General features: G+C 41.6%; 1 protein-coding gene and 1 long non-coding RNA gene across 3 annotated transcripts in view; one reads left to right on the top strand and one right to left on the bottom strand.

Moving 5' to 3' along the window:
• LOC136445955 (uncharacterized) overlaps window positions 1–23,402 on the top strand; it is a 492,269-nt gene that overhangs the window by 313,532 nt on the left and 155,335 nt on the right. The gene's annotated exons all lie outside the window — the stretch shown is intronic.
• LOC136446250 (uncharacterized) lies at window positions 14,718–22,047 on the bottom strand. Its single transcript, XM_066444589.1, has 6 exons — window positions 21,500–22,047; window positions 19,880–20,068; window positions 19,056–19,132; window positions 18,045–18,142; window positions 16,834–16,943; window positions 14,718–16,261 (listed from the first exon to the last, which is right to left on the bottom strand). The coding sequence occupies exons 1-6, from the start codon at window positions 21,752–21,754 to the stop codon at window positions 15,929–15,931; spliced, it is 1,062 nt and encodes a 353-aa protein (XP_066300686.1). The 5' UTR covers window positions 21,755–22,047; the 3' UTR covers window positions 14,718–15,928.

The following is a 23,402-nucleotide window of genomic DNA, read 5'->3' as shown; positions in this document are numbered from 1 at the left end:
ACCATGTGTGGATTCTTAAGGATATGAAAAGCTGATCACTAACCTTGGTGAGTTGGCAGAATAAAATGTGTTGAGGAAATGTGCTGTCTGGGCCTGTATACCCACAACTTCCCTCCACATCTGTTTGGAAAAACAATAGAATAAGAATCATAAGCCATCGAACATATGTAACCCCTCTGGTGCCGTGTTTCCAGTGACTAACGCCGACGCAGGATCGACAAGGAATCCAAGGTGCGGGACCTGACGATTTTATTGACAAGTTCTTATTCCGATGTTATGCAACTGCCCAGCACGCATGCGCGCATGCTGGGACCATACCATTCGCACACAGGGGTGTTTCTACATCGCTACACACGCACCCTCTAAATGAAATGGCGTCCTGACATTCTTGTTATACAAGGCAAACAACTGCAACGAACGATAGATATGCTTCATAACTACAACTACTGTTAAAGCTCCGATAATTATGATAAACAGAGCATGTAACTTTTGAAGGATAACTCTGCGTTATTACTATCACAACAATAGATAATATTGTCTATTCTACATGGTGTTAATTCTTTCTTCTCTTCCAAGTTCCACATTTGTCACATTATACTCAAGGTAGATAACTCTTCTTCTGAGGCTTCGGTTACCCTGTCCCTCAACCCCATCATCCGCATCAGGAAGCCCTGGGGGGACTCGTCTACTGCTTGGGTTCCCATGCTCAACTTCCTATATAGGTCAGTAGCGGTCTCTTCTAAGCAGTATGCTTTGATCACTTGCTCTACCATTGGTAAGTCAGGATGTTCCTTACCTTTGCAGGATACCAGGGGAAGTCTTCTCTTTAGTCTGGAGTTGTTGCCTGTTTTAGATGTCAAGTTGTGGGTGGGGTTCCTGCTGTTGAGTTGCAACTGCTTTCCCTTCAGATCGTCTAGTATGAAGTGTTGCCAGAGATGGCACCGTATCCCTGCATCCTGACTAATACTCTTGTTCAGATATCCTTCCCAATCTTCCGAGGCGCTCCCGCCGGGCAGGCTTGAACTTGAGTACTTCTTTAAAGCTCTCTCTTTCCTCCCCCACAATGGGGTCGCACGTGGGTTTCCTCGGGCATATGTTTCACTATTCCGCTGTAGCAAACCTCTGCTACAAGGTCCGCTTCGCTTTGAATGGAGACAGTGGCCTTTTAAAACAGTGCAATGGCTGAATTTGCATTTCGCTACGGCTCTGAAAAGAACGCCTTGTTTGACTTTACGGCTGTTTAAAGTCCTAACATGATGTCTTTTGAAGACAAACGAGCAAGCTTTGTGTGACTCTTTGATGCCGTTGACGACAACATCCCGCCAACGGGGATCAATGAACGTTCGTTCCCTTTGGGTTGTTCGTAACTTGTCCCAGGCCGTTCTATCGAGTCGGAACAGAACACGTCCGATATCTGTCAACATTTGGTTCAGTCGCATCGAATTCCTGTGCGAGATAGGGACAAAAAAAATAAGAACATCGCAAGTCGTGTCATGTCATGTCATGTCGGTAGAAATAAATCATAAGATTCAACTTGAGAAGATAAGATATCTACGGTGAGTACAGATAGGTGAAATTGGCACAGGAGCGAAAACGTTCCCAATAACATTACTTACTCAATATTCACTTTAAAAACTCGCCGACCAAGTTATAGAACATCTTGATTTATGCAAACTAAAAGCTCAATGCCAAGTCTGCATAGCAAAAGAGACAATTTACCCGTATGAGTCGAGTACCAGTAATTAGATCTGGCTTAAGAAAAGAATATATCTAAACTTAACACAGCTCCTGTACCCGACTCCTGTGCATTGTCTTCAGTGCTCTGTTCTTTGGGTGTATTTCCACTCAGGTCCAAGGGCGCACCCAGTGTACGGTCTTGATACACAGAACTGGACATGACCTGTTGCCCTTCCTTTAAGAGAAAATGCATGAAATTACTATCTTCTTACTTAAACGACCAAAATTGAAGAATTGAGAATACACTGCGTCCGATTCAGCAGCCCATTCCAGCAGCTAATCCAGCTATTGGATCTGATTCGGATGCATCATAACTCGATTGCTCATTCATTTGGTTATTCGGATTTTTCGCCGTGAATGTGGAGGAAATAGATCGACACCTATTTGCAAGTGTTTGAATTGCAAATTTGAATTTAAATCGTTGGTAACTGTGGCTAACACCTTTTAAGATACAAGAAGTGAAGGTGTCAAAATCTACCTGCAGGATTTAATTAACCCCCATGGAGAATGATCAAGTAATCAGGTTAAGTCTTCACTGCTAATACAGTACTATAATATACAGATTAAGATCTCAAGACTTCCGCTTTTATTGCTACTTTGTCAACCTGTTAGAGTAATGTATAAATTAAACATTGGAAGCGCTCACCTCGGGCATCAGTACAACTCCAACATATTTTGTGTCAGGAAAGTGTCTGCCTTTTGCACACTTCAGATGAAGGTCTGCAGGACATGAAAACAGCTCCTCGGCCTGATTTAAAGGCAATATAAAGTAGAAAGATTATAGATGAATATTAGTAGTACCCTCCAAGCAGATCTTACATCTTTGCTCGGTCATATGAGTAATTACCCTCTCAAGTGTTCTGGGGCGGACCTTTGGTTTCAATCAGCCGTACCGTTTAAACAGTGACCAGGGCATTGAATCTGTCTTGATGTGTTCTTACCATGACGATGATCTGTGGCTTTACGTTTTCAAACCTTGTTAAGGCCGCTTCTTCTTAGGTTTACCTACTTTCTCGACCTGGCAACGCAGAATCCTACTGTTCACAACTTTGCCTAGATTTTCTAACTTGACACAGGATCGTTCCCCGAAAGCAGATGACCTTTCCTCAAACAAGCCTTTGGGCATCGGATCTGTTGTAATGAGGACTGGTGTCGGGTAATCTTCTGTGACAGTCAATATTTTTTTACGTTCTACATGGCCGTTAGTTACATCCGCACGGTGCTGCAGCTGTAATAGTATAACCGTGGATGGTGAGATGCGGAGACAAAACTTCGGTGTGCTGTTTCTTTTGGCAATAGATGCATTGTCGAGCTAAGCAACCTGCACACTGCCGGCATCATTTTGTTGATCATCAATTATTGCATCCTTCACGAGCAAAGTCCCCTCGGCTACTTCCTTACAACACGCCATCATTGGGGAGTCTTGTCTTGTCTTATGGAAGAATATTAATAGAGACTGTATTGCTGTGCTATGTCTTCTATGAGATTTTGTAATCCCTCCTGCGTTGTTGCAGCTTACCCCTCCATTTACATTTCTTGCTGAAGGTAGCTTGTGTCATCTCCCCTAATAAAACCAAGTGTAGTAACAATAAATAGTGTGACTCATCGAAACTAACACACATGGATTGGTGATCATTTTCCGGACACAATCTAGGAATAATCTTTTGATTTTTGGGATCATTTTCCGGACACAATCCAGGAATAATCATCGAAACATCACATGAAACCGGAGAGTAGTTATCAAAGGATATAATTAGCCTCTTCACTCACAATGGCTTGCCAAGGTATAGGTTTTTGATGTGACGTGTTAGCCGGCAATCTTGAAAAATTAAATGTATCATTACCCCCGTCATCCCCTCCAGCTGGTTAAGTATTTCCTCAAGTGTTGTAGCGACAGTCTGAACTTCTCCATTCAGGAAAAGCAGGGTGATGAGGAAGTCGGCCATGGCCATATTTTGTAACCGATCGTCTGAGCTGTTGAAGGCAAAGACCTATAAGAAGATATAAAAGAGATAGTAGTATCTCATTATGAGACAAATTGAATTGAAAAATAATAGGTAGCTAGCTCATGAATAGAAGTTTAAAAATACTATCATACATTTATGCTTTCACTTTGTCTATTCCTCTATCACAAACCTTTATTTGTAAGGAAAGGCCTGGACGGTGCCCCCCGGCTTCGAAACCCAATGAAACGTACACTCGGGCATCCACAAAGATTTGTCTAAAACTCGGCCCGAGGCGGTGCAAGGATTTTCCTGCAGGAACCGATCGAGACGAGCTAGGAACGAATGACCGAGCAAAAGAACGTCCCGTTGGGGGGGGGGGGCGCTCCGCCATGGCTGACTAAAGACAACAGGTAAAGAAATGGGGTACTGTACTCACCGCAAAAGGTAAGGAGATGCTAGATACCGAAGAAGCAGACGAACCGAGGAAGCGGTAACGAACAGAAGGAAGGTGGCCAAAGATCCAAGAAGAGAAATCACGCAGAAAAACTTTCGGCCGCCCACTCGCCTGGCGTTCAACTACAATGTATATAATATATATAGGCGTGCGACTCTACATTTCGGTCCCACTTGAGTGCTTATCCTGCCATAGCCTTTCTTATCCATCCCTCCATTAATCAAAAGACAAGCTCCGTCACCTTCACACTCCTGCACTGATTCTCTGTTTCTAAGACGACTTGTACCCCTCGTTCCATGCGCTTAAGTTCGCCATTCGATGGTAAACAACACGTGTTTGGATTTCGGCCTGGTCTCCTCCCCTGGTTTGTCATCACTCTCACTGGAACCGCCCGGGTCAGGATACACAGCGTCCCGGTTAGCAGGCTGTCTCTGCCTGGGCTGCACCGGAACCTTCGGCCTGGTCCCCCACCCGGGTCCGTCCATTATGATCCTTGTCTCTGCCTGTTTAATTACCCTGTACACTTCTTCTCTTGTCAGTGGTTCCGCTTCATCTTCACTCAGATTGCCTTCCATCTATAACAGAACCATTCATTCATTTATTGGATTTGTGTTCGTTAATCGTTAATTGAAAATCAACTATTGCGATTCAAAATGTTATAACGTCCGAACTTACGTTGATCATGCACCACTGGATGGACAGCTGTACTCAAGTCTCCAGGCACCGTGTAACCCTTAAATATTTGGCAATTTGATTTTACAATTATTCTAAATCGTGTGAAGCAAAAAAAAACTACATCTATCAACATGGTGTTATCATTGTGTACAGCAGACTGTTATATGGTAATATGGTCCGAACGTCATAAACTTACCTCTCTCTTCATGCACTGCCTGCGACTGGACAGGTAGCTGTTCTCAACTTTCGAGCACAGAAACTTTTCTCACCTTTGATGATATGGTAGCGCATTCACTGTGAAGTAAACTGACCATATCCCTTAATTACTTGACTTGAAGATTCTCACTCCATCCGTGTTCATCAGCAGGGACATGTTGTTTGGCTCCCTCAACTCCTTAATCTTCTTGTACTGCCTGCCATCGGTGATATCTTCATATGTGTTGGCTCTTCCTCCTTCTGTCAAACCTGTCTTGAATCATTTTGAAGAAACCTTCACCTGTAGGAAAAACACACATATATATATATATATTAGTGATATTACATTTGAAAACACATGTACATTTGTAAAGTAAGAATTAAGTTTTTTTTTTACTGCTACTGTAACTCTAATTAGGACTGTAGAAAACTTGCTTAATCTGCATTGACATTAATCCGTCAGGTTACCAAAATCTGCCACAACAATAACAAAGTGACATGTTATTATACCCAGCAGTATCATAGAAATAGCAGCTACATAGACAAGTCCATAGGCCTGATGAAAGTGAAAGTGTGGATCAGGCTATCGTATGTCCCATCGCATTTGCTCGATCAGGGCCAGTGTGATTTATCCATGAGTGTGATATCTACATGGGTAGATGTGGTGACATATTGGTCCACAAGCCTAATTACATTAACCGTGCTCCCTGGGGATTGCCTACTGAACAGCCATAGATGCTTCTTGAAAGTGTAACAATCTTTAATCCCCTTCTTGATCTTTTATAGCACTTTCTGGGAGGGCAAAAAAAAAAGTGTGTGACACCACTTTTGGTCCTCTAGATTACCAGTCTCTGTTTAGTCGAAATCTATTTATATATAGCCCTTAAAATGATTCTCAGCAGCATTTCTGTAAATATTTGAAATGTGGGACTCTTTGCCATATGTCTTGTCAGATATATAAAGGCATTGCACTGGACTTACCACTTTTCAGAGTTCAGGGAGGGAGGATATCACATTACATGCTTCTGTGCTACCTTGAAGCACTAGGGTCCATAGCATCTGGAATTTCAATTTTTTTTTTTTTTTGTGTGTGTGTGTGTGTGTTGGGGGGTTAACATGGGCCTACTACAATAATCATTAAAAAATACTTATGTTTGGCCCTTGAGTAATATTTTTATGGGTATGAGAAATCCCTAATTAAGAATAAAAGTTGAATTGTAGTTGCTTTGATAATGGGATCATTGAGCAAAGGTACATCCCTGTTGTTATAAACTTTCAAATATGAAATGAGTTCCAAATTACTTTGAACCATCATTACGAATGGGTTGCTGTGGAGATGTAGAATCATGCCCTCATTTGCTGTGAGGCTTGTCAGGAAATAGAATCAGTTTTGTGCTGCATGGTTCAGTTCTATCACCAATGAAGAATATATGCAGAAGGATCGTGATTCTTGTCCTGTTACATGCCACCTGACACGATGTGTAAATTCAGCAAGAGTAACTCCTTTGTCTTAAAGTTTAACATTATTTCTTACCTTCATTAAAGTGCTTTCTTTACAGAAGTATTTGATGATTTCTTTGCTCTAAGTAAAAATGCATAAAATTATATCATCAAGTTTCGGGCCAGTGAAAAGTTGGATAGGCCAGTAAATTTTCAACAGGGAGGGCCCTAACATGAGGCAATTTTTTTACTGGTCTTTTAATGCCTCTCAAGTACTCTGTGTTTGTTACCACCAACTATGCTAATTAGAAAGGTAAATAGACATGGTCAATGTACATACAGGTGTAGCTGTTAGTTGCCTTGTATATGTTTTATTTATTGTTTTGTTGAAAACCGAATTTCACAAACCATGAATAATGATGGCACTGAAAGGAGGGCCACTTTGACCAAATCAGCCACACAAGTTGACAATTGTCATATACATGGGAAAAAAAGCTTTAGATGACAAAACACTAAAAGTTTGGGTTTTGTAGTGTTTGCTCACTTCTACAGTGTACACTCACATTTTTTTTATAACGTCTCACAGCATATACCACTTGTAAGGCAGAGCTTGGGGGGGGGTCGTTAACTGAACTTTTACCCAAGTACAATGTATATTCTTAGAAGTTATATGTCTAGATTTCATTCATAAAAAAACTGCCCACTTTCTAGTAGCGAGCATGGAGCATTTTAAAGGACTTGAAGGATGTAACAATTTAGACCTGAATTGGTGTAAAGGCCACATGTGCAGGTGAAATGATCCAAGAGACAAGTGAGTTTGTGACAAATAAGATTCATGTAAAAGAGGTCGATGAATATGGAATTACCTGCTCTGCCCATTTGCTTGGGTAGCGCCCCCACCCTTCTGAGTTGAAAGGTGGAACCGCCGTGTTTGCACATGATTCTTTTTCTCAATGGTCTCACAGTTTATGTTGTGCATGAATGGATGCCAAGGTCTGAAAGAGATTACAGCATTGTGAAATGTAAAAGCATGTGCAGGTTAAATGATCCAATAAAACTTTGTAGAAATGACCATTTGCTGTATTCTAAACATTCTGCTAGGGTACAGGCGCCTTACTGCATGGAGGTTAGCTAGAGAGAAAAAAACTCACCGCCCAGCCGCCAGCTGGCGCTCCAAGCGCTTAGCAAGCCTGGAAGCCACCCGGGCGTGAACATCCGTCGCCACCTCCATGTGCTTCTGCAGGTCATAGCGCCTCAATACCTCAGAGCACCCAGGCACCTTACACTGAACCACGGCGTTGTCACAGGTCATCTGATGCCCCAAAACGTCTGACCTATAATGTCATAATTTGAGATAATGAACATGGAATAAGTATTCCTCAGGCAGAACAATACAAAACACCTGTAGGTTCATGGCCTTCATATTTAAATTTCGTTCTCTTTCTTTCTATGGACAGTTTTTACTATCTAACAGACTTAACGAAGACTAGATGCACAGTCAGTTATGATGATATTATAAATTGTTAAAGGTAAAAACTAACGAGTGCTTTCAAATGCTCATTTTCAATCAAGGGAAAAAGTACGAAACGGAACAGGCACCTGCATAACTTGGCGCGCTACACCCCAAGAAGCACTTGCTCTCGCCTTTCGGGCAATAGATGGCAACGTGGGGGGCCATTTCCTGCCTCGTCAATCGAACGCCACATCTGCAGCGCTCGTCAAAGCCATACCCACAGACGTCCCTGTGAGACTGCAACCCTTCTCTTGGGACGTGGGTGGTACACCCTTCGTTCGGGCAGGCCACTTTCACGTGGGGACATGTTGTCTTGAGGTGAGTCAACACGTCATCCACCGTCACCTTCTCTGGGAACTCACACTCAAATGCGCAGGTGGCCTCCAGTTTCCGGGACAGATTGCACACTGCAATGTTTGGTCCCACCCGAGTGACTGAACCTTTGCATAAAGGGCATTCCATGATGACCTGGTGACACCCAAAGCACACGTTGTGCCCACAGCGTAGCATCTGTGCACTGACAAGAGGTGTGGTGTGGCGAGAAGGGTCTGTACTAATCGGCTCCATGGAGCGAATATTATCAAACTGTATGGTGAATGTGCGTTTTAAACATTGTTGTATAAATATATATAATAGCAGTAGTACAATTAAATTAACCATGAATTTTTGATTTCTATCAAAAGGATATTTGACGTCATATTTCCGTCATTGATGGCCCGTAGAACATCTGACGCAGCTGTCTTGTCGGAATTGGCAACGTCTTTCTGGTCCAGTTCCCACATGCTATCGTTTGAGAAGATCTCCCTACATCAATGGGAGCAATTGTTAAAGGGGGAACATTTAAATAAAAAAATCATCGGACAGTGAGCCCCTAGAAATGTGTGATTATGTTCCTCTCAATATATGAAGCAGCTAAATTTCTTCGAATGTGAAGATATGTTTGTTCTTTTTATACTGCCATGTATGTTTTCAAACTCTGTGATGTGAACAACATAAAACTTTTGTGCTGTCGACTCCTCGATTTCTACACTTACACTGAGGGTGTCTTTCAAGAGAAAACAAACTTCTTCTGTTTGCAGCTTGTCACTGCCTAAATTCCGGCTGTTTTCCTCAATTGATACACTTCCATAAATGGGGTGTCTTCAATTGACTGGAGCGTTAATAATACCAGTACCTCGGACAGTCTACATGGGAGAATGTCTCCCTCCTCTTGATCTCCCAGGCCAGGTGGACCTCCTCCTCCCTCACTACCCGACAGTGTTTGTAGGGAAGGTTCGTACACCCCAGTGTTGCCCAAGGATTGCGTCGAAGCTCTGTTATTCTGTTCCCGGGAACATAAAAATGGCTCGTCCTCCAAAGCAGTTCTCCAGGGGCTTCTCTTCCAGCAAAATTGACACACGGGAAGTGACAACTTCTGGAGGAAAAGGTCCCTTAAGTTCTGCTCGGAGAACGGAACAACAACAGTTACCCTCCTTTCATGCCCCAGCTTCCTTGACGGAGTGTTCCGGTACCCTAGTCTGTGGGTTAAATGAGATGTATTTTTTAAATGTTGATGTTGCAGATGTATAAAGAACTATTATTATACTTGTATCGTAAAGGTATACAACGTATTGAGTATTTAAAGTATTCAGTTGCGGAAACAGTTCAGAAATTATGATGTCTTTTAATATATTTCTTAACATGTTTACTTACTTGTCAAATATCTGCTGCCGAAGAACACGAATCTCCTTGTTTAGGTGCAAGCGCACCTGTTCATGCTTGAATGCTGTAAGTAGAATGTAGATACAATTGTATATTTATAACAAATATGAAGTAGTAAACATGATGTACATGGATTATGATAGAATGTGAATAAGTAAAGTGGAGAACAGCTATTAAAGCTGGTCTGCTTTGATGGACATTTGTTTACTGTCATCAGTCTAGAATATGACCAATATCAGAATACGAGTTCCTTCTCTCAACCGTATTGTACATTCCTTAATTCCCCTGAGAAAGTTGGTAAGGCATGTTTAAATTTAATTCGAAGTCTCGAAGTTCGTCATTACAGTGATGACATAATGTCAAAGTCATTACCTTTGATGCTGGGATTGCAGCAGTTCTTCTGCAACGTATTTGCCAATTCTAGCATTGTAACGTAAGTCGACAATGCTGTTGGGCCATGCTCTTGTTGTAGGGGTTCACTTTACCTCCACATGCTCTTGGTCGACCCTGCGAACGACCTCAAGAATGGACCACTGATAAGAATCTTCCTGAGGGTTGCTCCTCTTGACTCGAGAGAGAGGAAGGTTCCATGTGTGGCCATGGCCACTCGAGGCATGGTGAACTTATCAAAAAGGATCTAGGACATTTACAGTGACTGTAAAATGTACCGAGTCTGCAACATCTGCTGATATAGACTGACACAACAAAACATATCGGCTCTTTCCTTCTAAAGGTTAGAGGTGCTACCTCGTACCTTGGTTCCATCTACATACCTACCTAGGTACCATCATCAGTTGCTACAGCTTACTCAATATTTTCGCTTGCTCACAACGGAACACGAAAAGATTGTCCCAGCGGTAACAACGGGGATGGTGCCCAGGCTACACACTTACACACTCGAGGCAAGGTGAACTTATCAAAAAGGATCTAGGACATTAACAGTGACTGTAAGATGTACCGAGATGCTGCAACATCTGCTGATATAGACTATAAGGCCACATCAGTTCAATTGGTTGGTTCTCACATTCGCCCGCTCCTGTCTTCTTTCATCCCCCCAATAAATGTATTCATGAATGGCAGAAGCACATATAGAAAAATACTTTCTTGAGATGAGTTGGTTGTCAATCATAAACAATAGGCACAGTACCATCTCTTCCATTTGTTGCGCCGGTCTCTTGCCTAGCTTCATTGACATAATCTTTAAAAAAAAACATTAAGATTATTAAGCGTATCACATGCGTCTGCGGCTGTCTTCGGTGGGGCGTCTTCATTGGGAACGTGGATATTACAAATGCCCTGTAGAGCCCACCGGTCTTCTCCAGGAACATGGCAGCTGCATCAGCGGGATGGATCCAGTAGCTGCGTCCGTTATCAACAAACAAGAGAGTTCTTTGCACACGCCCCTTGGCTGTTGAAACTCGGCAAACTTGGCGGTACCATCCTGCAAACCTGGCCTGCTACTTCCGGCTACAACCTGTATCGTACCGGCCCGTGTGACTGTTTTCACCTGGTGGCTTCCGGTGTCAGTGAACACAAGGGTGAAATCGCCTACGTCGTAGGGTATAACAGTGTGTGCCTCCTTACGCAAAGCGGTCCCATTGATCACTAGTCTTTGCCACTGCTCCTCTTCGAACTTGTACTTGTACAAACCACCTTGGTCTCCGTTGATTGTGGCATATAATGCCGCACCCACAGTCTATGGAGTAGTCTGCACACTTGGCCATAGTGCCAATTAGCCCGATCCCATCTCTGGATACCTGTACGGTGACCACCGTTTTGCTGGCGTTATCCCTAATCACCAGATCTCCGTTGGTTTTTGCCCAAATTGCTCCTGGGCATATGATGGGACCTTCAGCAATGGTCAGCTTTGATCGCTGGTTTGGTTTATTGGGGTCATACGTCATCGCCACGACGTTGAGGTGATTCTGCAAACGTGCTCGGTGTTGCTTCATCGTTCCGTCAGTAGAGAGACCCTTCCTCTCCGGCTCTGTCCTTATGTCTGCCAGCTTCTTGAAAGAGGAGACATTCACAGTTACTGTTCCCTCCACTTCAATCAGAGCGATGTTCGACTTCTCACAGACAAAGCCCTTATGATACGCCAGGGAATGTGCCGACAGCAAGCCATTCTTTTGTACCGTTTTATCCACAGCTATGGTGAATGAAGGTCCTTCAGAGAACGGAAGGACGTCCTCCTGCACCTTAGCAATGCGATTATTGCTTCCCCTAAAACACCATTACTATCTAGAATTGGATATGTATCGGGTGCCTGACCTTTACTAGCCTTGATGTACCTTTCATTGGATCGAAATCCAGAGCAAGGTAAAAGCCGAAAGGGCCCAGTGTGATTGAGACGATGTGTGGGTACATACCAGGCTTGTTTGAATGCAGCAAAACTGACCCAATGCTTTGTTTCCTCGTCTAACAGCAAACACACCAATCCCTCAATGTTGTATATCAACTGTTGACAAATGCAATCTCTGGATCTACCTTTGAGTCGTTGCCAATAGTAAATAAATTGGAACATACATGTATTAAGAATCCAAAACGTACTGGTATAGAAACGTACAGTATCAAAGTTCCCGACTAAGAACATGTTCTCTTTAAACTACTACAAAATACTACTCCGTGTTCCCAGAAACCTCTGTCAACGCCGCCGTAAGGGGAGAACTAGGAGCGCTCAAATAATGGCTCAGACTACAATACAACCATGCCACACAAGTACCAATACTTAACATGTGCTTTTATTTTGTCCAGATTACATATCTATCCACCTAGACTAATACATTCATAACGCTATATGCTAAAAAGAAACAGTTAATCACTATTGAATGTCTATTCAGTGGGAGATTGATGCGCAAAGTATGGAAGAGCTACGTTAACTTACAATGATCCAAAAACTGAGAGATACGTTTTGAATTGTCTGTCAATCTCTTCCATACATAGTATCTCAACTCTCCCCCCCCCCCCCAGTCAGTCTCCTGTTGGGAATATCAACGGCAAAAATATATTTCTGCTCCTCTTCCTCTGCTGTTTTTTTTTGTGGGGACGTACACCCCATCGCCGTGGTAATCTATCCAGGTGATAAAGGTGGTCTGCTCCTGTACGCTTTCGACCTTAACCACATAATACTTCTTATTGTATTGTAAGCAGCGGCAACCAACTGGTTGACCTCAATGGGCTTGGGTGGGTAAACGGTCTCCTTTGCTCTTTTCTGGGCGCCTGGGCTGGAGCTGACTGCCGCTTTCCTCTTTCCAGACCGCCGGGTGGGTTGTGGCCGGGAACTGGTTTCGGGGCGGGTACTGGACGGACGGCCGGCGGACGGCTTTCCCTGGCTGGGCAAGGCTGACGAGGTTGTCTTTTCGGCCGGGGCGGACGACTTGCCGTACGTGCGTACCTGGCGGGCCTCAGACGTACTCACCGGGGCATCACCATCGGACTGCAGGTGGTGGGCCTGTAGGGAGCTGCTTCTTTTACCATGGAAAGAAATACAGAATGTCATATCGTTCGTTAAAATGCATACATTCGTTAAAGGTGAAAAATGGGGTGGATTTCATGTCTATTCTGGTTCGCAAATACTCGAAATTTTGCTACTTAAACTACATATCACCTGAATCAAACCTATCCACGTCAATATCACCCCGGGGGCGATGCACTTTCCTTTTTCCCGTGACACAGTTGTCAACTACCCGTATGTAAAACCTCCTTGTTAGAACTGAGTAGATCTGTTACGCGGCACAAGCACAGGTACAGAGGGACGACTGTCAGGTGATGGGAAATTTAACAATGATGATCACCGATTGTACTCACCTCGCCAGTTTGCCCTCCGCTGCCAATGCCCGTTTTTCCAATCCTCCAACTCCCTTTCCGCCTCTTCCGCCCGGTCCTTCCACCTCGCAACTTCACTCTGCAGGTTTTTGAGGCTTCCAATCCTTGGGACCTACATTTGGAAATATCGCAGGCTGTTGTCATATACATTTTGACATTGAAAATCGCTTTAACACGAGGCTCAGTTAAGTGCTGATTGTCCATCTAGGGGATGACTTTACTCTCCAAGCAGAGCTAGGGTTTCGGCTGGTTTTTGACGTGTTTTTAGGCGTTGTTGTCGTGCTTTCTACTTTGTCATCTTTTTTTTTGTCTCGCAAACCCAAGCTCTGCCGGCACTGACCTCGGGGCGGGGCAAACCTATTTACTTCCATTGAAAAAAAGGTGACAGTACTCCTCCCCGAGAACCATTAGATTATCATTAGTGGTACCAATTTTACTGCCCCGGATTATCACACATCCGGCAAGTGTAGAGTGCATTCCCGGGCCGCACCGGTCCCCCGCTGACTGCCCTATTCATGCGACAGGCTGGTGTCCACGATCTCACGCCGGCATGATCATTGATAGCATCATAACGTACATTTCCATTGGAAACCTCACAAGAAAAATACAATGATACATGAACAAGACATATAAAATAAATATGTATTACGTATTAACTTGAACTGCATTACTAGTAATTATTATTATCATTATCACTGCACGAAAAGTCGTATTTACCAGAAAGGTAAACGCAATATATAGCCGGGTAAAGGTTGCATTTACCAAAGATTTATCAACATTTACCGATTGGTAAATGTGCAAATTTACCTAACATTTATTGGCATGGTATAGCTGGTAATGTTTGCCTTATTTACCCACATTTACCGAGTTTGTGTAAATGCGTATCTACCGAGATTTACCGATACGCGTTATTTCTCAGACTTACTGGCATTTACCCATATTTAATGCTTGAGTAAATACGACTTAACCAGTCTCTATTTACCACTGCATATACCCGCCTTTACCAAGCCCATGCTATTTCTAGGATTTAGCGGCATTTACCCATCTTTAACGCGGGTTTCTGTGATCGACTTTACCGGTGTATATCCTTAATTTACCACTACATTTACCTGGCTTTACCAACGTAATTTTGATTTATCCACTCACCGGATTTTTATGGTTGGCTACAACGAATACGACCACACTACTCAGTTGATATTCAAAACCTGTATGTAATAATCACCACAAGGGATTTTGGTTTAATTGACAAGCATTTATTGATTTATAAGTTACCAGAAACAAGTTTTCAAATAACATCAATAAAAATAAACATGTTAAAAAAGTTTGTTTACAGGTTGAGATATTTTCAAGAGTTAGCAACAGTACTAGTTATCACACTGGTTGGCAGTCCTGTATTTTGAATGACACTGCAGACATACATGGGATATATGAATATGTATAGTGATCATATAGCATTCTACAGTCAGTCTGGGCAAAACATCAGTTCCAATCATCCTCTATAATTACAGATTGCTCTATTGTCAACTAGACATCCTTTTATGTCTTAAGTCTAAAAGTAATGCAGTAGTACATTCAACTACACATTCGAAAGATGTGATCATTTCCATGACAGTGAAAATGGATCATTACGAGCAATTACAAACAAGTCAGCTAAATGTAATATCCTATCATACTAGTAGTTCAGATGCACATTACGTGCACTGTGCATGTCATCTTGGATGGAACATATACATATGGAATTAATAAACAACATGCTAACATGGTAAGATTCTGACAGTATGAGGCCTTCTTCAGGCACGATGTAGAAGTATGGTGCAGGAAGCACAACAAACAAAATCATTATCATAACCTGGAATGGTAACAAGAAAAAAATATGTTGCACAAGAGCATATTGCATTTCACATACCTATGATACAGCTACCATATAAGTACACAAAGGCAACACTTAATCTTTTATAATACATCCAGTTATCTCACAAACAGTATCAATGATTTGTATAAATTCCATATAGGCAAAATTACAGCAGAGCATGCTGATGACAATGGAGGGAGGATTAAGACAAAGGCCAAGTGAGATACTACAGCTATCTTAATTTCCCTACTTCTTTATCTAACAAACGAAAAACCACACAGACTGAACAGGCTTGGAAAGAACAGTAAGGGACATTTAAATTTTCAATTAACTTTTCTTCAAGAAATCTGGTTATGTAGAGACCATGTCCAAAGGCTACAGTAACGACAGAAACAAAAAACAAAGTAAAATTCATCTGATTTTTTTCCAAAGAAGTTCCTCCATCTTGTTATTAACTAAGTATGCAATTTAAATCTCCATAATTCATACCCTATTTATTCCTCTCAAACTAACATTTGACTTGATATTTTCAAGATAAAGATCCAACAAAAGTACAATCTATTTTTTAGCTTCGCAAATGCAACCATTGTTTACTTGGCAATCCAGGCATCCTGTTCTGATAGTACTGGCTTTTTTATATTTGAGGTGGAAGGACGGCCTGGATACCTAACCATGGACTGTCGCCTAGCCTGCTCAGTCTGTATGCACGTACGGAACTTATGGTCAAGTGCACCTTTGTACTTAGTGAATTCATCCGACTCCCAGGGAATGGCCCTTATCTTAATAATCTTCTCTCCATTGTCATCTTCGCCAGACTCCTCTGACGACATATATTTCGCCAAAAGTACACGCTGCAGTTTCTCCTTTCGTTTTGTGTTGTACGTCTGCTTCGCCCTCAGCGCCCTCTTACGACAGTTCAGTTTCTGATGAAAAAAAAAATGAAAAAAAACTTATGAGTTATATTGAGTCATTTCGGACAGCACCAGATAAGGCATTTGCTGTATTTATCAGAAATTAAAGAGGGTTTTACATACATGTACATTAACAATCTAAGAATATATTCACCATCTTAATCTGAAGGACATTTAATTTAGCACAACAATTGCAATGTCAGCTGCCGTTACAAGGATGCTATCAATCTTGTTGCTCCCTGTGTCCTTTTGTGGTTAAATACAATGCAGCAAGACAGCAGTCTCATTTTCAAAATAGACAGATGAGAACGGGCCTGGGTTAAAGTAAGGTGGTCCATAGAGAACAATGGATACATATGCTGGATATGGGATGTCATTCTAACTAAGTCTTTAGGGCTACATTCTTGCAACAATGCCAGAAGCCGAGCTGGAACCTTACATTCAAATTACAACTTAACCCATTAAGGTGCTATCCTCTCACAACATTTCTTTTGGTGAGAAGAAGGAACATCCACTTTTCTGGAGGAATGGACACTTTCAAGAGTAATTGGACAGGCTGATTAAATGCTCATCACAGGACTTACGTGGGTTTTCCTTGTATTTCGTTTGCAGGCCTTGCTGTGCTTCCCTTCCTTGCCTTCTGCTGCCCTCTTCTCCTGTCTTGCTTTGGTGGCAAAATATGTATCCACTGCAGCTGCATTATGCATATAGAAAAGAAATTATTTCAGATTTTCTTAATGACACACCTAAAACCTTTTTGCTCAATTTAAGCCTATTAAACCTCTTAAATTTGTTACATGGAGCGGTGTGGAGCAAAATATCTGCTGTCTCCCTTAACTTACGGCATGTTGGCAATTTGGCAGACTGCGCAACAAATTTCATTGACCAAAAATCAAATTTTTGTGTGTTTTTTTTCATTACATTTATAGTTATACTTGCAACAAAAATCCTCTTTAGGTCACAGTGAGGTTGCCAAGTGCTGCGGTCCAGTGACACAGCAGATCAATGCTTATGAATATTGAAAAGATGCCACTGAAGCTGCAGTGTACATATAATTACACAATGATCGGTTACTAATTGCACCAGATTACTGCAAAACTGTTTTAAACAGTACATTTTGTAGCATACAAGATTTCTCTATTGATCATGACTATCACAGCAGCACTCCAGCTTTTTAGCGAATGCCCACAAACACCCACTGCACCGCACAATTATTTATTGGAATATGCTCAAGTTGTGCTTCCATAAATTAATCCTGAGTTTCAAGTCATGTCGGGAAATACACGGCCTCGGACGTAAACATTCCAATATGGCGAATTCTGGTCACGTGACTATCCTGGGGGGGGGGGGGCTATTCTATAAAGTATAAGTGCCACGGCATGGATTTCCCATGTACTCTGTAACAAAAAAGTTACTTGACAGGCATGTGAAGCACGAGAACTGAGTACACATTCAGGGGAAAACATCTTTAACATGTCTATGGTGGTAGATTTTGCACCCATGTCACGATGGCCAATATTTTGGCTGATCTATTGGGCATTCGCTAAAACGCCATTTTTGCTGGGGTTTTGCTAAAAAAGCTAGGTAAGAATTGTCAAGTTCGCTATATCTAACTTTGGATCAATGAATTAACTTGAAACTCAGGATTAATTAAAAGGACCACAACATGAACATATTCCAAAAAAAGAGAGATTCATGGAGCGCGTACTTTTGTGGGCATTTGCTAAAAAGCCTGTCCCCAGCAGCTATGATACCAAAATATTATCTTAAGTATATCCATGAAGTGCTACTGCACCTTTCACAACAGGAAGCTTGTCTCCATAGTCAAGAAGTAGACCCTGCACATAATCATGGACAGCTTTCGTTGTCTCACTGTTCACAGCTGAGGTAGCTCTGTAAAAGGTAACAATAAAATGTGCTAAGTTTCATCGTTCAAACTGTAGAATGATATTTGCTGAAACGGTCAACCTAACAAGTAAGAAAATCTAATACAAGAGCAAAGCCAAAATGAAAGGTCAATTCATCATGTCAGAAAAGTTGTGCCAACAAAATCTATACTTCAGTTAACACAATAGAGTGATACAATGATATGGTTCAGCTTACATTTTATATTTGAAAGCAGTAATCAAAAACATGATGATTCTGATATCTCAATATCATAAAAGTTCCTGAAAACAGAAGGGACTGAAATTTGCATTAAAAGTAGGGCTGTGTACCTAAACAAAAATTCAGGTACAGGTAGGGTACAGGGGTTTTGGTACAGGGGTTTTGGTCCAGGTCCGGACCTGTACATGTACCTGAACAAGTTTGGTTAATTATCTGCAAGTTAAACATGGAGCTAACTGTCTTTTTAGTGGTAAGCTGTCATTTTTGTTTGAGGATTTATGTATACGAATCTCAAAAGAAGTCTATAAGCAAGTTTTCTTCATTTTTAATTGTGAGGTTATCAAAATTGTCATCTCTGTCTAGCGATTTACCTACCTTTAGTCTACAAAATGGTGTCTAGTTTGTCTAGGTACATGTACAGGTACAGTAGATGTTTAGGTCCGGACCTGTACCCTAACAAGTATACAGGTACAGGTTTTAGGTACACAGCTCTAATTAAAAGTATTTGTAAAAGTAAGTTTGAAACTAGATATTCTTCTAAAACACTTAACATCTACTCTCTTCTTGAAATTGCCGCTAGAGCCTTAAAGAAAATAAATGCTGTGTTTATGGTTACCCGTCGGACACCACCAAAAACATGATGACCCCAGTCTATTATTGGGTGGACTGCTAGCAGGGGACATTCCCATGCTATACTTACTTCATTCCTTTGGCCAGGTTCCATTTCTCCTTGCCGTCATTGTTGATGGCAAGCTCATACCCTTGTCTGACCAAGCTCTGCAACAATAGAACAGAGATATGGACTACATAAATTTAGAATTCAGATAGTTTTTCTGTACTTATCCATCTTTTCACTGAACCTGCCCATGGCGATGGGTGTGACATTCTTTAGGCCTATAGGATGTGTCACAAAATTTCCATAATTTTTGAAGTTTGCCTCTTAACTTTACTCAGTTTTCTACACTGACATTGCAGCAAAAATTTGAACATTACTTTAGAATAATTGATCTTCTAACCATGGAACATCAAAGACTTGGCACTACATGCACTGACGATGACCTACGAGAGGCCAACCAGACTGCCCGTCAGCGGATACAGCAGTGGAGCGATAAGATATGATGACGATCAAAGTGTTATATGCACAAACCAACTTCTTCATCTCTTAAAAGAACGATGACATACAGAAAGGGAAAATGAAAGAAGGACGTACGACACAAACTGCATACTACAAAGAATGTTATTACATGGTCGCTAAAGACGAAAATAAATGATAAACTATGTCAGGAGAAAATGGGTACACCTACATTTTGTAGATATAATTGATTGTGTATTGTATAATATTGTCATTATTGATGTTGTTTCAAGTGTGTGAGGCAACTTGTAAAGGTGCCCATGAACCTGTTTTTCCCTCTATTGCATTTTGATTATCAAATGGAAAATACAGTATTTATTACAAGACTTGAAATCAGTAATCATTTGACTAATCATCCAATCAGATGGTACACTGAAAAGTTATATACTTACTCGGACATCATTGGGTACCTCCAGTTTCCCCTGCTTCTCCCCAGCTCCTTGAGCACGCTGTTTCGCTTTTTGCATATCCTCGACCATGCCCTCAACTTTGGCCATACGCCTCAAAATTTGCTGCTGGTTGGCCAGAACCTCCGTCAGCTGTCTGCTGAGTGCTGTTCTGTCAGCTTTTGGCACTGTGTGCTAGATATAAAAAGAGATTATTTAGAAACATACGTAACCAGTCAAAATAGTGCTTTCTTAATTTCTCACCTGTCATAAGTGTTAACACGTATAGAAACAGGGCAACAGTAGGGACTTGGAATATCTTTATATTAGTGATATTTCTTAACAAAAAAATTAAAACAGTATGATCAATACTAAGATACTTTTGGCATTTTTCTTAGTTTGAATTCAATAGCAAACGTAGCAAAGTATGAAGCTCAGTCAGTGGCTGCCTTGGCTATCAAATCATTCAATAATCATACATAGGTGTAATGTTACCGACATTCCATCCCCCCCCAAAAAAATGTTCTAGACAAGGGTCACTAATACAGGCATTTGCCCTTGGTCATGTAGAAGACCATCACTGACCAAATGCAAGTGAAATCTTACATTGATGAGACAGTACGTTCAGATTTGGTACAAAAAAATACATTTTCAGGCATCTGAGGACCCTATTCTAAAATGGTCAGTCCCAACCCTGACATTAGAGATTTAAAATGGCAGTATTATTTTGATACTTTGGCCTGCATCGAGATGCTTTAGCCTGTACTATAGAAATGCCTTAAACTGGACTTCTTGAACACTCCTACCCTATAGCTAGTTGTGTGTTAATGTCATGGAGTTGCTAACACGACTCAGCCAGGCACTAGTCCAACAAATTGGTAAGGATTGTATGTATTTCATAAAACATGTATGAGTCCCGAAAAGGATTGTATGAATTCCAAATAAAGGATTGTATGTTTATTTATAGTGGACTGTATGACATTCTGTAAAATTTATATGTATTCATTAAGGATTGTAGGAATACAGATAATACTTAGAATGCACCCCGAAGGTACAGTGAATTGAAATCAGGATAATATTGCAGATTACATAATTCTAAATCTTTTCTGACCATACCTAAGTTTGACTTCCGTTTTTCTTTGAAATAAACATGAACAGTATTATTGTAACTACCTACATACTGAGGGCGTAATACAGCGAGTCATGAGTCACCAGGAGGTCCACATGGTAGTTATTTACCCCGCGCATGGTATGTGGGAGAACGACAGATATCGTTTCAGAGCCTAACTCTGGAGACCTGCTGTGCAATATTTTCCTTGGGGGTATGTTGGCCCATGAGCCGAGGAGCTGGCCTGTGTAGGCCCTGGAAACAATCTGGCATCCAGGCTACAATGGCCCAAGTTTGATACAAAAGTAAAAGTCATGTTGCGTGTATTTTACGACTTTCACTATCATAACTTCTTTCAGACAAAAAATGGCGCCATAATTTGCGTTTTTTGTCGATCAGGTAAATCACTTTTTCAGAGATCTGACTCTGAGATTACAACACAGAGACACACACAAACTTCACACATACCAATAGACACATACACCAACGAAGCACAAATTAGTTGGATAAACACTTACCGGAGCCAGGAGATCTTGTCTTCTCCCATTTCGTGGGGACCCATTTGGTGTACTGGTGGGGGGGTGGGGGTTAGATTGCCCAGGAGAACCTTGGATATTCACACTTTCCCTCTGGCTTGCTTCACTTTCTCTGCCAACGTCCGGAGAATCGCCGCCCTCGAGCTCGCTGCCGCTTCCCTGGGAATTCGTACCACTATCGTCCCGTTTTCGAAAACTCAGGCCGCCTCCAAATGACAGAGATCGCCGACCAGCCATCTTCCTACCGGTGTTCTGGCGCTACAGAGAGTCAGACCGTTTGCACTTGGCGCCGAAAGTGGCACGCTGTTCTGCTGACGACATACCGAGCCAATCAGCAGCCTGTACCGGGTCTCAGGGGATAGTCACACAGTTGTCAACAGCTAGGGTTATACCAACATGCTGTAACGTTGCCATATCGCGCGATCTCATGTAGTATAAAAAGGTCCCATTCCAAATCACTTCTGAACAACGCTTGACATTGCTATGCTCTCTCAGCTTTTACAGTTTAATGGGAGGGTGTTTTGTCATCTACAAAGATTATTTCCTTAAGAATAAATGAGTTAGAAAATGAATGGCCCCTAATCTCACCCTTACAATTTATGGTTTCGTCGTCCACCTCCCTGTCTTCCCGGCCCGTTACAGAAACATTATCCCTTCTTCATCCAAAAGCAAAGCAAACGACAAATGAAAATGGTAAACATTCTGACATATCTAGTCTATTCGATAGTATTAAAGACAATTAATTTTTGGTAACCCCAACTTAATTAATACAACTATCAAGACAAGATTTTTGCGCTCAAGTATGTGATGATCACAGTAAAGGAATTTTACGTTTGCCTGTCGTGTTCCCGCCACGCCACTGATGGCTTGCACATTGGATAGAAGTTCCACACGACGGCTGGACGGGAGTTGGTATGCTCTGTGAAGTTTTTTGGTCAGCTGTATATTAACTTTTGGCGGTATAATTCTCAAAACCGGAAAGCGACAGATGGGGTCTTTTCTGGCTCGGCCTAGCCCGAGCCGTTCGTGTTCATCTAACGTGGCAGAAGGATGCGGCGGTGACGAGCCCGGGCGCGAGGCTGACATGAGGTGAGTTTCTTTCTTGGTGACAATCAGAAGTAAGGCGGTAATAGTTTTAAACGATTGGTCTTTTGTCACAAATTAGTAAAAGCATGTCAATTGTTAAAGAAGCAAATAATTCTGAAAGCGCCGAGATTAGCACCCTTTTGTTATGTCGTTTATTCTCGTGCTGGTCACACGATGATACAATAGACTCGTGCGATGTGCTCTGTAGATTGATTTATGACTCGTTTGACCTACATTCCATTATCCTCCCATGTGTAGTTTATAATTTGGGGTTTCCCAGTTTGGTGGTAAGTGATGTAGAGAGCCAGTCTAATCTTTTGTTTTAATATACATTGATACCGATGTAACTAAAAAAAATGATTTTGTTAATCATGAAAGTGAGATGAAAAACAAACATCATCATTGTTATTTATATTATAAACATTCTTCTACTTGCTTTAGCTAATGGTAGTTCAAGGAGTGGCAAGTTGTTACTAACAGAAAATTTTGATTCAATAGTCTTCAAGAACTGCAGTTGTCGGCCCCAACAGACACCAGCAGGAAGGATGAAGACTGTATCAGGTACATAGTTATACTAGTAGATACAGTACTTACACTTATTACAATACTTTCACATCAGATAAAATCATAATCTACTAGATAAAATAGTATATGCAAAGTCCTACAATTCTGTATGAGCCATAAGTTGCAGTATCAGCAGCTCAGTCAGCATTTCAATTTTTCCACTTTGTTCAATTTTGAGGGACTGCTTAGTGGATTGTAATTCATGTACTGAGCACAAACTTATCCTTGAAATTCT

Source organism: Branchiostoma lanceolatum, chromosome 12 (genome assembly GCF_035083965.1).
Source record: "Branchiostoma lanceolatum isolate klBraLanc5 chromosome 12, klBraLanc5.hap2, whole genome shotgun sequence".
Classification (NCBI taxonomy): Eukaryota; Metazoa; Chordata; class Leptocardii; order Amphioxiformes; family Branchiostomatidae; genus Branchiostoma; species Branchiostoma lanceolatum.
Note: the sequence above shows the minus strand (reverse complement) of the source record. Positions and strands in the feature narration are given on the sequence as shown.

Bases quoted from the DNA above. Each gene is read 5' to 3' on its own strand.
- LOC136446250 (XM_066444589.1), bottom strand. From the start codon at position 21,754: ATGGCTGGTCGGCGATCTCTGTCATTTGGAGGCGGCCTGAGTTTTCGA. The intron at 19,133-19,879 runs GTAAGTATATAA...CTATTGTTGCAG, and splicing joins AGGTACCCAATGATGTCCGA to AGCTTGGTCAGACAAGGGTA. The intron at 16,944-18,044 runs GTGCAGTAGCAC...TGCATAATGCAG, and splicing joins CAAGCTTCCTGTTGTGAAAG to CTGCAGTGGATACATATTTT.